We start from the raw sequence: 18,620 nt of genomic DNA, 5'->3' as shown, positions 1-18,620 counted from the left end.
AGTGGACAGACTCAGCCAATGTACCTGAACACTAAAGAAGTGTGACTTTATGTGGCTGTGCCCGAGATACGCACCCTGCTTCTCAGCATGTTGGCTGAGAGTGACGGCACGCTAATGTGCTGATCCAGCTCACAGATTGGAGGTAATGTGTATCCAGCAAGCTGGATACTGAGGCAGAGTGACCTCGGACCTGTCCACGCCAGTCTGCACAGACTGTCCCTTAGTCTGGCGAAACATCTTCTTTGAGTATGAAGACTTGGTTAGACAAGGCATGGAATGCTCCGTACTTCCTGAGCCCTGATGTTTTTATTCTCCTGTAGAAAGCCAACCATGACTTTATTCTTGTGCATAATTAGCAGTTGCTTATTGCTACTAATGGAGAAATATCATATGTGAAATTAGAGGGGTAGGTTCAAGTTACTGTGGTGATGGGTTACAAACAAGAAGTTTTAAAATTTGGATTAATTTCTAGTTTTGTGTTAGGCTCTGTGTGAGTATTTGACTGCTCTTTTTGAAAGTTCATTATGAATGCATTTTACCTTTTTTAGTAATATTTTTAGGTAGTAAACCCGCGGAGCTTCTTCAAATATCTCTATTTCATTAGCAATGTGACATGGAAGTGTTAACATTTTAATAGGACCCAAATATTTTCAGGTAAAAGCTCTTCATTTTAAAAAGTGCAGGGAACCATTCTTTAAGCTGTTATTTAGTTTTCAACATGCATTTAGGTTATCAAGGAGTGTTAATAATGAGTTTGTATATGAACTTCTGTAGGACTTGAAGTAATTTTGCTTGTTATTTGAAATGGCATATTATTTATCTCTTCAAAGGTAGGATTTTCTGAAGTGATGTTATGCTTAGCTTGTGTGTGGTGTGTGCATGTGCAGACATTGACATGCTTATGAGTGATGTCTTGGACTTCCTAAAGAGATTTTTATCTCCTTAAATGTTTTCTTGTTTTTGAACTTTTCTTTTGCTCTGTTACATCTCAGTTTCAAGTTCTCCTGTAGAATCCTTCAGGATTTGTTTTTTCAGGGGGTTGGGTTAGGTTTTACTAGCAGAAAACCAGGCATTTCAGCTATCTCTTCATTATGACTTTTGTAGTATCACACTGATTTTGAAGAAAAATGTTAAGCATGCTTTACACCAAGATATAGGAATACTGGTAATAAAAAGTAAGAATTTCAGTGAATGCTGTGTCATCATAACATGCCTCATTGATTTCAGTTCATTGGTCAGTGTTCACTAGGTGCACTCGCTTCTCTCAAGTCTGTCACATTTTAGATGATTTATGTACATAACGCTCTGTGATATGTTCTTCTTCAAATGGTAGTGTAATTAATGTCATTAACAGATTGTCACTCACCCTGAGAAAGTTAATTCATTTTAATAATAACATAGATGCATCTGCAAATGAGTTATCCTAGTGTCACAGTATTTCTAATTTATTATAAAGGTTGTCATAGATCTTATTTATGCATGGAAATGTGATAAATTGCAGTTAAAATTTTAGGTAGAGAATTTATTTTAGGAGGATAAAGTTAACTTTGCTTAGTTCCAGAAACTTCATTCTGTTTCAGAAGTAGCAGAAAGTTCAGTGCCCCTAAGTAGAGTCAGCACTGCAATGTCACATACCTGAAATAGAGAAGTGCGTAATGTTCTACATAGAAAATTTTTATTTATTTTTTTTTTTATAAGCTGGTAGGAATTATTTGAAATGTTGAGAGTGCTTAAGGCTCAGTCCACACTGGTACTCACAGCTGTCTAATCCCACATTTCTGATAAGGAGATGGTAATTAAGAGGCACAGACATCTGATGGAAAGTCACTGCACTGGCCATCAGTGTGGGAATGATAGCAGGACTGTGATCATCAGTGGTAAAACAGCAGAAGGTGAAAATGTTTCAGAAGGCAAATCTTTATGGGATGTTCCATATAAATTGTTCTTGGTTGTCCATTAATGTGCAATCTGAGAAATTTGGAAATTAAACATGTAATTTTTTCCCTTTCAAACAGTAAACAGTACTTTTTTATGAGCGAGTTACCTTTTCAGAAACACAAAACCTGTCCGTTATCCATCTGAGGTTTTCAATACTGTTTTAATAGTCTCTATTTTTCCAACTCACTTGGTCCTTAAAGAATGAAAATGGGACTGAGTGCATTTTTGAGACACAGTCTCTCAAATGCAATGTTTGACAAAATGAAATTCCACAATTTGCCTCAGAATGATGTGTCTGGACTGTAATCCTGCAGCCTTTGATAACATCTATATTCACTTAGCAGTGGAATGTCTTGCAGGTCTTGTTACATGAGTGATGCCCTCGTGTTAATAGGTGCATACAGAAAGTAATATGCTGTGCACTCACAGCATGTGGGGTGTGTTTGTTTCCTAAGAGTAATCTATCAGGAAATATCTCTTCTGTTAATAAAGGACCTGTTGTTAATTCCAAACTGGTAGATATGGGCCAGACTATGAGGATAGAATTCACAGATTGCTACAAGAAATAGCCTGGGGTTTTGTTTCTCATTTTAAGTTGCTGTTTTGGGTTTTTTAAATAGGGGGTTTGACAAACCTTAGAAGATTCATGTTTGAATGGTATTCTTAATTTCCTTATGCCAAAATACAGGGAAAAAACGTGGTTGGAATTAAATTATCTTTTCAGTTATGATGATGTTGCCCCCTTCATCCTCTCCATGTTTATGGCAATCCCTTTAAGCCTAGTCATCATCATAACTTCCTATACAAGTTAATTCCAAAAAGGCACTAAATGCTGTGAAAAAATTAACATTTAAAATGAAAGTTTTGCCTCTGTTTCTTTGAAAATAAAAATACATTGGAATTGAGGCAAATCAATGTGATTTTTCTGTATGCTGCTACAATATCAGTGTGTACTGTACTTGCATATTAGATAGACTCATCTGTCCTTCATGTGTTGAGCCTTCTGCCTATGCCATTGCCAGTGTCGTTTATCTAACCCTTTTTTTTCAGATATGGCTCTTTTAACTGTAAATATTTCATCCAAATTAGGCATTTATTATATGATTGTCTTATTAAAAATGCTTCTGCATGTGTCAGTTGATTTTTATATCTTCTGTATAAAGGGTGTGACTGCGTGAAACTGTAGAAATTTAGTAGTTTTTTTTCTTAAAATCTGTGAGAATCCTGAAATGGAAGGGTGCTCAGCTAGGTGAGATATGGTATTGTTTTGCTTTCTAACTTTAATGGTTTATCCTGTCAGACTTTTTAACTATTGCTGCACATTGAGCTGTCCACAATGACTCCTAATTATTTTTCTCAGAAGACTGGACTAATTTGGTTTCATCAAATATTTAAACAGAATCATTTCTCCTTCTGTGCGTTGCATTATGTTTCTTTGCATTTCATCTGCTGTTGTATTACTCAATTCTCTAACTCAGTTAGATCTTTCTGGAAATCTCTATTCTCCACAGTTCTTACTAACCCAAATAATTTCATACTACTGGAAATTCTAATGTTTGACTGTCTGCTTACACTAATTGATGTTAACCATTGCTTTTAATGTTTGGTATACACCATATGGTTAACTTCTACCTTCCCTGAACATCTTGGTTCATGTCTTGATTATCTGAACCTTATTTATGAGATAAAATTCTTCAGATAATCAGAGGCTTGGAGAAGGAGTCAGTAGAGCAGAGGTCTACTGAGAAATTTCAAATACACAGTGTAAGCTTGCTTTCTTCCATTGTTTATAAAGGAGCTGAAGTGCTTCATGTGAGCGTCAGCACAGCATTTTGTTTGTAGAAATTGAACAGGTGTCAGACTCCTAGGGAATTCTTGTGGTGGAAATAACTGTAGGGTTCAGATAATGAAGTGTCCACGTTTATACACCATAATACTTTGTTTCTGTGAAATGTAACCTTACCATATGGATACTGTGGGAACATATTGCTGATCAGATGATGAAAATGTGTATCAATCCTCTCTGGTGGATGTTAGTTTAAAATGTGTATTATTCTGGCTTTATGGATGAACTTTGTCATTTGTAACCTGTTTGTGTATGAGATACTTTAAGTGTGTGTGTGTGTGTGTGTTCTAAATGCAGTGACATGTGAGCAGAAGAGACAACAGCAGAAGGTTAGGAGATTAGTGTTTGGCTAATCATGATCTATTGATTAATGAGGGTGATGGCACATTGCAGTACAACAGAGGTGTTTTTTTGAGCTGTATATAATTTGTCAAGCACCTGGCAGATGTTCCCGAATTGATTTTATTTTTGTGTAGATCAAGTAGAATGTAAAGAATGGACAATAGTTTGTGAGTCCCATTTTGCCCTTTTTGTACAATCTGTCGGTAGTGCTAAATATATATGTTCTTGTTTTTGGTTTTTTTTTCTTTAAATATGGGGTTTTTTTCCTATAACTCCTGCCTTTCCCAGGTAAGATAAATTGTGGCTTCTTGTTTATCAAAGTTATGCTGTGTTTCCTTTTAAATATGTTTTTCTTAATGAGAAGGAGTTGCTTTTTGAGCAGCTTAAGGAGTGCATCATCATTATGGAGTTTTTTATTATTTTTATTATTGATTTTTTTTTTTCTAAACTCATGTAATTCCAAGTAGTTGTAGGAATCAGACCAGTAACAAACACAGGCTGTGGATAATAGCAAGATTGTTTTCAGTAGGTTGTCATACACAACAAAGGGGGGAAAAATAAAGCTCTTATTTCTTGAAATTTGTTTCAAAAATGGGAGGCATTTTTAGTGGTTGGAACTGGTTTCTGAGAGGTTGGTGAAATAACATTGAAGGTTCTATTCACTCATGCACCAAAAATACATCATGAAAGCATCTGTCCTGTGTGGTATTTGCTGCCTAAATGAATAACATGTTGTATGATCTTTCCCAAGGGGAAGCTGAAGAATGCAAAGCAGGTCATGAAATAAAATGGAAAGTTATCACTACTGGTGTTCAGCTGACTATTTCAAGTCAGAAGCATTCCTTGTTATTAGATACATTTCACTCATTTATGACTTCTTTTTCTTTCTTCATCACCTCTGCAGCAACTTTTGCAGCGTATATCATACTGTTTTATTCATGTGAGTTCAGTGTCAATAGCCCCAAACTGAAGGATTTTACAGTTTTGCTTTTTTTTTTGGTTGAAGTAGTACAAAATGTCAAAAATTAGAAGGAAGGTCACAGTGGAAAATACCAAGACCATATCCGATAGCACATCCCGAAGACCCAGTGTGTTTGAAAGGCTTGGACCCAGCACTGGAAGTACTGCAGAGGTGAGTTGTAAAAGTGTTCTTCTTTTCCTCCCCACCCCAGCATCTTCTTTTTCAGGATTTATGTGGTGGGAAAGAGTAGCTCACAAGCACCCAATATTCAGATGTTACTCAGGTTAAGTAAAGGTGAAAAGAACTCCTTAACACATGGGTGTTCAACATGCTAATAGTAGAATTTTCAAATACCATGTGTTGTGCCAGCTTCTGGATGGAGCAGTAGTACTGTGCATATTAATAATATTTCCACCAACCTAAATTTTTCTCTGCCAGACCTGATGCTCTTTGTTGATTTTTTTTTTTTAATCAATTATATTACTGGTGGACAGAAATTACAGATAAATGGGACTTAATGTGGAGTCATTTGTTTGTTCTGCCACACTCACACCAATGGTATTTCCAGAAAGGAGTGTGAAATTCACCCAGTAATGTCTGTCTCTTAGACACAGTGCCGTAACTGGCTGAAGACTGGCAACTGCCTCTATGGGAACACATGTAGATTCGTACATGGCCCTTCACCACGAGGTAAAGGCTATAGCAGCAGTTATAGAAGGTAAATCAAGAACTCACTTTGAATTCTTCACATGCTGTAGGAAAATAGCTTTTACAACTCTGTCTTTTGTTTTGTTGTTTTGGTTTTTTTTAAAGTGAAATGCTGTGGTGTGCTTAATTGTATGTTCTACCAATAACCAATTGCCTTATGAAGCTGCTTAAAACAATTATTTTGGCAGTGTGCAGGATTTTTGTGTGTACACAGCTTGAAAAAAATGAATAGAGTCAACTGGATGCAGATTAACTGTATATTACTTGAAATGGGAAGTTCAAGTACCTTAGTACTTTTTTGTTTTGGCATAGTGTCACTGCAGCTTTCTGTCCTGTACTAAAATGCTGGTTTGCAATTACTTACAGCAGTGCTCACACTCACAGCCCTTCTGACTTTGCTATGTTGTGTGATCAATGTTTATCCTTTCTCTCCTGTCATGAGAAAACATTTCTCTTCAAAACATGGCTTTGTGACTTTAGTTATCAGATATAGAAAAATGTCCTTTATTTTAGGGGGAGATCCAAAAAATTACCTAATTTTTTAAAAAAGAATATTTTTTATTATATGTCTCTTCATATGTTACTAAAATTTTATTTTTTTTCAACTGTCCTTCGTGTGGCATAACACCTAACTTAACTGAAACCAAGTATGGCAGTAAGCTTGTAGTATTCTTATTATAAAGGGCAGAAAGATGTTATGGTTTTAGCATAGTATCTCTTTCTGTGAACACTTCATAATATTACCTATTGCCAATATTACCTATATACTGCCAATATAACCTCTAGATTATGGATGGGCACTGAAGCAGCAAAGAGTAAAGCAACAAAAGGAAGGTTGGCATGAGGTTAGGGTTCTGTGTCCTATTTTTTCCTATTCCTGTGGCATGCTTTTACGATGATCTTGGCTTTGTTTGTTTGATCTTCCACTGCTTCTAAGGTGGTAGCAGCTGGGATACAAAATACATCACTGAGTTTAATGTTTCTTTTGGTGTTTAAAAGATTTTACTCTGTTCTGCACTGAATGTTCCAAATTAATAAAGGAAGTGGTTTACTGGTAGGGATTAAATTTTAAAACTGTTATAATGTCACTTTCTCCTTGCTTTCAGTGTTTGGAACACTCAGTGCTACTGGGTTCTACTTGGTCATTTGAAGAAAGGTGACATTTCTTTTAATGATTAAAGCTGTGTTTCTGCTTCACGGTCACCACTGACATTTAAGAAAAATGTTGATTTCCTTCTTATTGCTAACTTTTTTACTAGGACTATATGAAAGGTCAAAGGACAAATCTTCCTACTTATTTGCTTGGCACATTCAGTATTTAATAAAGGTGTTCTTAAAAGTAAAAAGGGGGAGGAAGCCCACCACCCCCACACACCCCCCAAAACAGACAAATGAGAGAACTGTGTCTGTCTTCAAAAGTTTCCACTAGGAGCTCTTGGCCAGGCATAGAAAAAGCTGGTACATAATATGTACATAATAAAATGTTGGCATTTTCATGCCATTTAACATAAGAGAGATTTTCACAAATGTTGTCCAGGCACTTCAAATGCAATTTTATTGGCTTCAGGCAAGCCAAACTAATGCTGCTTCTGCATCAGTTCAGTTAAAGCAATACTATTGTTCAAGTATCTGGGATAACCAAATGGTAGCGTGTCTGCGTGTGTTCAGCTACGTTTGCCAGGGAAGTCTCATCTGCTTTGCAAGAAGTTGGGTAGGACAAAGCATGTCCTGCTGCCTTTCTGCCTTTGATCCTTCTGCCTCAATTTCCATATCTGTCTGCAGTAAATCCTGTTGTTAATGGATTTATCTGATCATAATGCCTTGCATAGTTCAAAATATCACTGGACAGTAGGAAAACGTGACTCTAAAGTGTAAGAAAGATTGTTCCATTTTAGCACTAATGCTGCCTCTCACAGCATGAATTTTAATCTTGCTATAAAAATAAACCCTAATGTGTTTTTACATGAAGTGTTTTACCTGATGATAGTATTAAGAATTCAATATTAGACCTGCCGGTCTTCCCAACATCAGAATTAAGGAGAAGATAACTAAGAGATGTGTGTAAACATGCTATCCCACAAGGAATTTTGCTCTTTCTGCCTTTGTAGATGATTGGTTAGCTGCTTGGCAGCTTCCTGGCTAGCTCCTTCATGCAGTTGTTGGGATCTGTGCCATTGCTGGGCCCTTTTCCTAGTCATACTGATCCTCTTTATTTGGGATCATCACACTGCATTTAAAAACCAAACCAAGCCAGCAGTCATATTAGGAAAGAATGTATGGATTTTGAAAGTTTCAAATATCGTAGCATGAGAAACTGGAAAACAGGACAGTGTTTCTTGAGCAGTTATAGTATGTACATAATGCATAACACAAATATTGGTCATCTGCCTCTATGCACATGTGTTCTCTCATACAGGTAAGCACAGATACCCTCAGGTAGGTGTGTTGCAAGGTGTGCCTGTTGCTGGATACTTGTTTCTGACACTGTAAGAAGTACAGGAGCAAATGAAGGCACTGTTATGAATGTGCATTTCCTAAATGCTGTTGAACATGGAGAACTGAACTGTTGCAAGAAGTAATGCTGTTTAAAATCACTTAACTGCCTTAAAATTTGAAATGAGGAAATTCTGCATTTTAGGCCTTATTTGAAAGATAGGCCTGGCTCAAAATATTAAAAAAAAATTGCATAATGCCTTTTGTGTGAAAGGTTCTGGCAGTTGCAGTCTAGCCACAGCATCTTAAAACTGCAGAGGTAAATTGTCATGATCTGTTGAAGTTCAGCAGTGATCATGACCTGGAATAACCAGAGATCTCTTCTGGAGTGGGCTGGGGGAAAGTTGTGTAGAAATGAAGCTGTGGTACACGTAAGAGAAAAATCAGCTAGAAGACCAGCTTATTTTTCTGTGCATTTAGCCAAAGCATCTGAAAACAGTCATGGCTTCCTGAGTAATCATGTCTTAAAGTTTGACTAATTGTCAGTCTTATTTCATTAGAGTTTTTGGAGGGTTATGATGTCTTTGGGGAAGGAGAAATAGGGTGATTACCATGACTTTGCTTCTGTGTTCTCCTAAAGCTGAAAAAAAGCTGACCAAGTAACAGTGAAACCAAATAAAAAAATCAAACAAGACACCCCAGCCCTGAATGTGTACCTTTTAATTTTCTGTGGTTTTTTTCATAACTTTTATAATATTTAAGTAGCTTTGAATAATATTTTAGCAAAATACCTTTTTTCAGTATTGGAGGGAAGAAAAAATTTATTAATTGAGGGTAAAATGACTTGGATATTTTGGTTTTTTACTCCAACCTATAACTTAAAAAAAAAAAGCTATTAAAATATCAGATGTCCCTCTGTAAGGTACATGAGCTGCATTCTGTGCAAGTTCTCTTGCTTTCTCCTTCAGCTAATGGGATTTTTTTTTCCTGAAAATATACCTCTCAAGGAGAAAGTTACAAAATATTATTGATAATCTTTCTGCCTTTTAATTTAATTTTCAGTTTCACTAATCCAAATCCTTTGTATTTGTAGCTTAAATATTATTAAAAATTAAGGTGTTGAATTGCACTTTAATGCTGAAAGACAGTTTATTTGTTGAGGTAGCTGATGGCTGGTATGCTTCAGAGGGTTTTTGTAATGAGAAGAATTGCCTTTTTAATATGGGGAGGAGGGGAAAAATAATTTGAATCATAACCTTTACTAAATCCAGACACTTTAAAGATCATATAGTCATGCATGCAAAGAAGATAAGTTATTTATATTTGTATGCTGGCTATTATTTGATCGTTACTGATGAAAAAAGCAGAGCTTTATTCTTCTGTACATTTCCTCTGATCGAGATTGACTTGTACTTACAATTTCATGGAAAATTAAATGCATTAAAAAATGAGAGCAGTCACTAGTCTTTGTCCCTCTAGGTCCTCATACATTTAACCCTATGATGAGGTTTAAAGAATTAAATATAGGAAACAGTGCAGAAGACGAAATAGAAAAAATCGCTTTTTCAAATATGTGCAGATTGGAAATGAAATGGTATTAAATTAAATTTTTGTATGTATTGACTGTGAAAGGCAGTTTGCCCTTTATGTATAATGTGACAGGAAGAGTGGGAGAAATTACTTTCTCAATGGAAACTGATTCAGTCTGAATAAAAAATAAAAATGCAAATTTCATTATTCATATATTACATATAAGTTTTCTAATCAAAAGACAGCATTAGTATCTCTGTGATTCTTTAGTGTAAACTGATAGGCACAGATGTAGTACTTGTATACAACCATTTCACAGAAGATTCTCTAAATTACAGCTAACAGTCATCACAGAAGTACTAAACTCAGTATCAAGCCAAATGTATATGCAGAGAAAATTTGTTTTCTTGAACTGAAAGATGATCTGAAACGGCTCCTACATTCCCTTAGCTTAGGAATTTTTTGAACCACAGAACCACAGAATGGTTTGGGTTGGAAAGGACCTTAAAGGTCACCTGGTTCCAACCCCCCTGCCACAGGCAGGGACACCTTCCACTAAACCAGGTTGCTCAAAGCCCCATCCAGCCTGGCCTGGAACACTGCCAGGAATGGGGCATCCACAGCTTTTCTGGGCAACCTGTGCCAGTGCCCCACCAATGCCATGGTTGTTCTCTTTTAACCCATAAGGGGTGAATGAACTCATGAATCCTAATTCAGTATCACCTAATACAATCCCAATTCCTAATACCACCTAATACTAAGAGGTGATAAAATTATAGTAGTGTAGGATGTTCCTCCTCCCATTCCACATCACAGCAATATGTTTTTCAGAAACTGTGTCATAAAGTTGCATGACGAGTAGAGTTCATCCAGTATTTTGTAATTAAATTGTGAAATTATTATATTACTCCAAGATGGAAAATTGAAGAGGCCTCCAAGAGTTAATTTCTGGTTCATGGTCTTGCAGCAGTGTTTTCCTGTGTGGCAGCCTTACCTAGACCATGGGAAGATGGTGCTTAGGTTGTGTTATCTCTGCTTGCAGACTTCAGAGTTGTGCTTCTCTGTGACTGTAATTGCTAGTCTATAGTAGTTTGATTCTGCATTAATTGTGGTTTTAAATATATATATATATGTAATATAGAGACAGACATATTTATGTAGTATATATAAAAATTGTTGCAGATAAGACTGTGGAGAAGGCTAAATCTTGAAATATTTGTTAGGAGCAATTGTGAAACACATTTGCATGATGCTCAGAAAAAGGTTATTTATTTTGAGTGGGATCACCTAAAGCTGATTAGATTAGTAACTTAGTCATGCCATATATACATACAAGTAATTTTTCTTCTTGGAGTCTAGTCTTCCTTGATTTTCTGAAAGGATTGGGGTTTTTACAATGCTTAAAACCTTTAAAATGGAATATTTTCTTACTCATCCACCTTGCTTCTGGGTGGGAGGTTTAGATTTTTCTGGATATACTAATAAAATAATAATTAAAATATAATATTCCTTTAAAAATAGTCCCATAGAACTGGTTATATTATGTTTCTGTATTATGCAGGTCACCAGAAAGACCCACTGGAGATCTTCGGGAAAGAATGAAGAACAAACGTCAAGATGTTGAGGCAGAGCCACAGAAACGAAGTACAGAGGAATCATCCTCTCCTGTTAGGGTAAGAGTGGAGTTTGCAGAACTCCAGAATCCCTCAGTAGCAATTGGGTAGTGTGTTCTAGAAACCTTACCATTGTGACTTGTAATATTGAGAATGTTTTAAGGAACTGATCATTTTGTACATAACATATCACGGTTTTTGTTATGAAGTGTCTTAACAATTGTACTGTTTTGCAATTTTATAGTACTTTCTGGTCTTCTGGTTCCCAAAGAATTTTATAAATCCCACAAATTTAAAATATGTTATAAATACTGATAAACAGATATTTAATAACAGTGCAGACTCTTTGATTTTTACCAAGAAAGTATATTAACCATTGTTTCAGTCATCCACTATATTTCCCCCTATATTAATATCCCTTGTATACATGCCTCCCGACTTAAGTCGTTCACCCCAAATTTGCTTTTGATGAAACCATGCAGTTACTATTGTGCTGGTTCATTTTGTCTTCCTCCTCACGTACTCATCAGGCACCCCAACTGCTCACTTAATGGATTTTGCGAAAAATTCATTATTGTTCATATTTTGTAAACATCTTTCTGCAACCCTGTGGCCCTCAAATACCAAAATTTAATTAGTTTTAAAATTGTGTTATTCATTTCCAATTTTACAAATAGGGATAGAGTTCATAGTGTGACCCTGTACCTGTGTAGCAATAGCACCACTGTGTTCCTGCACCATGTTAAAGACCATCTTCATATGAATAATTTTTAAAAGGTTTTATTTGTAAAAAATCAGTTTTGCCTCTGCAGGTATTAACAATGTTCTATCATTTCCTCTTGGTCTGTTCCTACTTGCTGTGTAAAATGAAGTTTTTATGTCAGCTGTAAATAAATCAGCAGCAGCTGCTATCATTAAATTTAACAGAATGACTTACCTTCCAATCATGTTTTCAGTTGCTGTTAATTTGTGTAAACTCAATCTTTTTACTGAAATGTGTTTCTTTTATTTACTAATAGTTTGAATAAACTGTTCAGTTATTGAGTACATGGTTGGTGGGAAAATTTTTTTTTCCAACCGTCATTAAAAAATTGCTGTAACTTTTGTCCTGGTGCAACTCTATTTTTGATGTAATTCTTACTTTTGGTTAGTTAACCTTGCTTTTTGTAGCGTTCTCTTAATGCAATAATAAAATACTCTTAAACAGCTAAAACCTAAGTGAAAGTGATCTGGAAACAAGAATCTAAAGGAATTGGAGAATTAGTGTTAAAGTATCAAAGAATTATTTAAAAATTAAACACATGGCAGAGTGAAAAATACTCTGCTTCAATCTCATAAAATGGAAGATTGAGGAAACAGCTGAACTTTTGGTTTAGTTCCATGGAGGCAACTCTCAAAATACAGGATATCAAAGAAAATATTCTGGAACAAATAGATGAAGAGGGACAGTCATCAAGAGTTGCTTTGCAAAGAACCAGGATATCTAAAAGGACAGAAGACTCAAGTGACTGAACTGCTAAGAAAAATCTTGCTGCATCGGTAGAGCTGCTGTTATGGTGGAGAACTGATACGTGATGTTTCCATATTTTATAAAGCTTTTGGGGTAACAGCAGAGCTGGATAAGAAAACTTTGAAATAATGAAAGGTAGCTTGTTCCATAAGAAGTTTTCATGATTTTGGTTAAAAACTAAAAAAAAGAGACCAATCAGAAACATTCCTACAGACAAAATCTGTGCTTCACCAGACTACTAGACTGAAACTTCGATGGAGAATAGTGGTTAAGAGAGAACTGCCTGGCATAGGTCAAACCTGTTTTGAACAAGGCTTTTGAGGCATATGTATAGATAGTCAAGGAATAGCAGGTATAATAGTTTAGGTTTAGAAGCCAGCTAAGGGGAAAATTTTAGATTAATTTGAAACTGAATTTCACAGAACGCTATCGTAATTAAAGAACTATAAGTTTAAAGAATGTAGAAAAAATGTTGGACATCCCAAATATCAAACTTTGCAGAAGATTTGAAAACAGTACTTGAGATTACTGAAGTCTGAGTATCTGAGGAAGTCTGAGGAGTGCCACGGGGGTTGGGAAAGGTAGTTTTTGGCAGTACAATGGCAGATGAAACTTGGTGTTGGCAAGTGCAAGGTAATGCACAATGAAGAAAGTATTTAAAACAAAAAATGAATGAATTTTTAAAAAGTAACTGAAAGTATGCAGTAGAAAAATAAGTTATTGTGGACAGCTCAATGAAACCATGTGTTCAAAGTGAAGTCACAGTTGTAGAAGCAAACATTCAGGTATATAAAAATGAAATAGAAATGATTGATATTATGCTGTAGAATTCATGGTTCAGTTTTATTTGAAATGCTGTTTGGTTGTCATCATCTGTCTGTATGCAAGAAAATACAGTCAAAGGTCTTCTTGAAGTGGGCAAAGAGGTGAGAAGTAAACTGGAGAGAAGAAAGGACATGGGATGAATGCATATAATGTATGTTTGAGAGAATGTAAGTTAGATGCGTCATATTCATACTTTATCCCAGTAGAAAGAATGACAAATTTGAAAATGACAAGGGGAAATGCTATTTACATTATATATAACAGCTCTACCTGGTTGCCAGAAGATAGACATACAAAGCTGAATAGGTTCCACAAGAAGCTAAGACAGTAAAAACTAGTATAAAATATTTTCTGAAGAGATTTTGTATTCATTGGAGATGTAAGATGACTAGTACAATCTGTATGTATTTAGGAAGAAACTTCATATGTGGGCAGTTTATAGATTATATCCCTTTTTATTTCTTCATGCTTTGTACTATTATTTGCAGAGACAATATACTGTTACGTGGACACCTACATTGAATTTGGTTGGTTTTGTGTTTCTTGGATTTGCTTTTGGAAGTCCTTCAGCGCTGTATGTTAGTGTATGAATTGTTATATAAATAATTAGATGAGCTTCCTGCTGTCACTGCATTCAGTTGGAAATTTTTATTTTTAATTTTTCACTGTATTATGAGAAGACAGTTACATCGGTGTGTATGAAGTCTTATCTAAAGTCTTAACCTGGAAGGTGTGTGTGATTTGGGAGAAACAGTGGGAGGAACTTAATGTACATTTAGGAAGGTTTTCATAAGGAATGTGTATCACTTGTTTCATATCTGTGGGTTTTGTCACTGTAGGTTTTAACTATTTCCACTGGAAATAGGACTCAGCATTGTCTTCCATCTCTGAAATGGGAACAAATACCTCTTAATGTCAGGGGAACTTCAGATTCATTTTCTTACGTTTCTGTAGCGTTGTAGTAGTTTACACTATGAAGATATTATACCTAGAGCAAAGTAGTACTGTGCTTGCCCAAAAGCACAGTATTATATTGTAGCTGTATTATGCATAGCTTACTGTAGGTTTAAAGGAATCTGTGCTTTGGAATGAGTTTATATTGCTGCTGCATGTACATGTGCAACCTGATACATGTGAACCAAGATTTCTGCAATGCAAGAATTGTAGGTTGTATGAGTCTTCTAATCTTTCCATCCATGTTGGCAAAGGAACACTTCTTGGCTAGAAGCATGTTTTACAGACTGGATGAGTCCTTTTGTGCTTGGCCAGGCTTTTCTGGCAGTAGTGGGAAATTTATTCAAATAGACATCAGGTCTTGTGCTGTAGAGTGCTGATCACATAGGACATAGAACTTCAACTTGAATAGACATTAAATTAAATAAAATCTCACAAAAGTCAGCCATAATGTCATCCGTTTTTCTCTTTCTTATGTGGCATCTCTCCTGAACATCAGCATGAAACTGTAAACATCTATCCAACACCTACTGTGTTTATCTGTGTGCATATACCTGAAAACAGCGTAGATAAAGTCTACTAAATTGTTGTTTCCTCTTAGGACAAACTACAATAATTTCAAAGTGTAATATTTCTTATCTAGTAAATGGCATTTTTTCAGAGTCTGCAGAGAAATAGTTAACAAGAATGACTGAAGTGGATATACATACAGCATCTTCAAGTACAAGTGAAAGACATGCTATTGGCCCTTAGGAACTTGCCTTACTTTATTCTTGGCTTGTTAAGGGAGAGACAAAACAGGTCTGTAAGGACGTGAAGGAAATATTTCATTCCCATATGAGTATGAGGGAATCAAATTAGTTACAAGTGCAACAAGTAAAATGAATATATTGAAGATTTTTCAGTGAGGAAAAATTAGGTATGTGTACTAAACCAGCATAACTTAAATTCTTGATTTGCATGCCCCAGGAAAAATATACTCGATTTCTAAACTGATACTTGTTTTTCAAGATGCAATGTTGTCAAAATCTTTCTTCTTGACAACTAAATAGCATTAATGTGAAATACCATGCTTATCCTGTATTCAGTATTTGTTTGATAGCTGTTTTTGTTCTTAGTTCTTCTGTAGAAATGTGATTGTGCCACTACTGATTTTTTCCACTAAAAGGAGAAAATACAGGCTCTTTGAAGATGCTTATATTGGCTTGTGAGTTTGAGGAGGTAGGCATGATACATAGAGGTTGTGTAGTATTTTTAAATTGAGTTATTGAATTGAACTTGAAGCATTGACTTGCTACACGTTCTTTGATGACCAGTTATTTTATGAATTGTCTTCGAGAAGTTTTTTAAGTTGACATGGAGAGGTTGTCCTAGTGTTCATATTCAGTTTGCTAGTAAGAGGTAGTGTTGAATTAATAGGAGGAACTAGTATTTGTATTTAAGAAATTATGGTTTTGTTAGTTTATGTTATAGGACTTAGTTGAAATATGTAGCAGAATTGTGCAGTTCAGTAGAACAGATGTGGCCTTCATGGAGGGTGGGGTAGATAAATAAGAACAGTCTTACGAAAGAAGAGAATGGTTGCAGGGAAGGCTTGTTATACTGACAGATTTTTAGATCTCATCTGAGTAATTTTCTTTGAAAGTAGTTTGCTTTGGGGCATGGTATTCTGAATTTTGGCCCTTAGACTTGAATGCCTTTAGTACATATTGAGACAATGGCTTAGTGGATGCAGTCTTTTCTGTGGTTGATGTCAGCAACCAACATGACTCAGTAAATTACAACCTTCTGCATCATTTTAGAGATTTACATCATTATAAACTAGAGATAAGATTTTAACATTGTTACTGAGTAAAAAGGACTAGTTGAATTTTACTCATTTTTGAGTGACTGTCTGCAATTTTATATTGTTTACTTAATGTGTTTCTAAGGTGATGTTAAGGTTTTAAATTAAATCAAGATTTAAATCCCAATAAGGAATAGCTAGTGAAATTCTTAGGCATCTCCTTTTCTTCGTGTTTCTCCCACATACCAACATGAAAGAATCCCCAGAAAAACAATAGACGGCACTATGTGAGGTGAGAACAACAAGGCTGTGGGACAGACTTCGTTGTTCTGGTTTCCTATTTAATAAATTAGCCTGAGATACTTCTAAACTTGAATTTTCTTCTTTTGCTAGTAGTGAAGAAACTTTGTCCTGTAGTCCACTTGAGCCCGGGTAGATCATTTAGAGAATGTTGCTTCAGTAGATGCAGAGACAGCTATGTGGCTTTATGCTGGAATTGAGGGAGGGGCACAAGAGCAGCACAGCATCAGTTGACTTGCAATTATATTTTTTCTTGTAAGGATAGTATCTGGCTTTCTTGAGTGTTCACGGCACCATCTGCCACATGGGAAATGGGAGGTACTGCATTAGTTAGTGCACTGTTACTTGGAGACAGTGAAAGTCAAACACAAAGCTGTCAATGGAACTTGATACGATTGTGTTGCTTTAGCATTTTTTCCCCTTCTGCCATCCAAGGGTCTCTGGGTTTATTTATTTTATTATCTCATTGCCCTCCACGTTCTTTATCCTCTGAAGAGTAAAATGGTTCTGAGGCTTATCTGCCTTGCATATAAATATTCTTATTTACAGCTGAGAATTCTTTCTTAAGCTGTTAAAATTATATTCTTTAAATGTTCATTAAACTTCTGGTCTTTAGAACTTAATCTCTTCTTTGGTGCCTATTTTAAACTTTATTCTCTAATGTGTGCTTGACTCTTGCCCTGCCTTTAAGCCTTCTTATTTTATGAATCCTTTCTTCTCTTTTCCTCATCTGCTATTTGCATTCTGATTATAAGAAATTGCATTAGAACATGTAGCCTGTGGAGTCTGTGCTTGTTTAGGAAGGTATTTGTTCAACAGGCTAAAGGGGAAAATGCTTTTTGTACTATGAAAAAAGTCCAGCCAAAATACCATGTAAAAAACACCTGCTTCTTCAGGCTTCTTTTAAAATAAAGTTGTTTACTCTAATGCAGCATTTTTTCCTTTATAGAAAGAGTCTTCACGAGGAAGACACAGAGAAAAGGAGGATATCAAAATTACAAAGGAGCGAACACCAGAAAGTGAAGAGGAAAATGGGGATTGGGAAACAAATAGAGAAGGTACGTGAAAGGTATTGAACTGACAGTCCCCTGACACCTCAAAGAACTGTGAGATTTCTGGGCTATGTGTCAAGTGGAATGCTTCAAGATTTGGTTTCTAAGCAGAATACTTTCATGCAATAGCCATTAATTATTTGTTTTTTGAGGAGAACTAACAAGTTACCTGGGTTGGACTACTCCATGGTGATTCTGTCACATGAAGGTCACTAGGTGAATCCAAGTTGCATTTATAGTAATTTGGAACTTATCACTCTGAGAAGAAAGTAATTCCTTTGAATTCAAAAGTCAGCTGTTTTTGTTGCGTAATTTGTAATGGTGTAAACTGTCGTTAACAAGGTCTCCATTAGAATAACAACAGCTGAAGGTGGACATTGGTGAAATATTTGTGTTCTAAAAATACTTTAAGAATGCTAAGTGTCTTGCATTACCTTCTGTAGTCACTTGAGTATGAGTTGGTGGGTGGGAGTTTTTGGGTTTGGAGGTTTTTTTAGTACCTACTAGGTGGTTTCCTTGTTGCTGCAGGCAGTTTTCTTCTCTCCTAAGTTTTACTTCCGTTAGTGTCCAAGTTCACCTGATAGTGAAGTTACAGGAACTTCTACTGAACTGTGGTGTTTCTGCAGTTTTCTAAGCATCTGTGTTTCAGAAGTAGTTACAACATTGGAAGAAAAAAATGGCAATTTTGAACCCATATGAGGGAATTCAGATGTAATGAACATATTTGCAATGAAATTCACTGCAAGATGTAGGATGGAGCTCTTTGGAAAGGTCAATAACTAGGGGAGCTTTTCAATACTGTGTGCTTAAAGTGTTGCAGGT

At 35.7% G+C, this 18,620-nt stretch overlaps 1 protein-coding gene across 5 annotated transcripts in view; it reads left to right on the top strand.

Annotated features, from left to right (window-relative positions):
* ZC3H13 (zinc finger CCCH-type containing 13) overlaps nt 1-18,620 on the top strand; it is a 46,598-nt gene that overhangs the window by 989 nt on the left and 26,989 nt on the right. For 2 of the 5 annotated variants that reach the window (XM_086881263.1, XM_086881262.1), the window contains exons 2-5: nt 5,136-5,258; nt 5,696-5,805; nt 11,320-11,431; nt 17,696-17,804. In XM_086881263.1, coding sequence (XP_086737389.1) covers nt 5,142-5,258; nt 5,696-5,805; nt 11,320-11,431; nt 17,696-17,804 — 448 coding nt within the window. In that variant the 5' untranslated portion in view covers nt 5,136-5,141. Of the gene's footprint in view, nt 1-5,132; nt 5,259-5,695; nt 5,806-11,319; nt 11,432-17,695; nt 17,805-18,620 lie in introns of all 5 variants that reach the window. The other 3 variants (XM_086881265.1, XM_086881264.1, XM_086881260.1) reach the window with 2 other exon arrangements.

Source organism: Cyanistes caeruleus, chromosome 3, assembly GCF_971803275.1.
Source record: "Cyanistes caeruleus chromosome 3, bCyaCae1.hap1.1, whole genome shotgun sequence".
In the NCBI taxonomy this organism is placed as follows: Eukaryota; Metazoa; Chordata; class Aves; order Passeriformes; family Paridae; genus Cyanistes; species Cyanistes caeruleus.
This window is presented reverse-complemented; position numbering and strand designations above follow the sequence as displayed.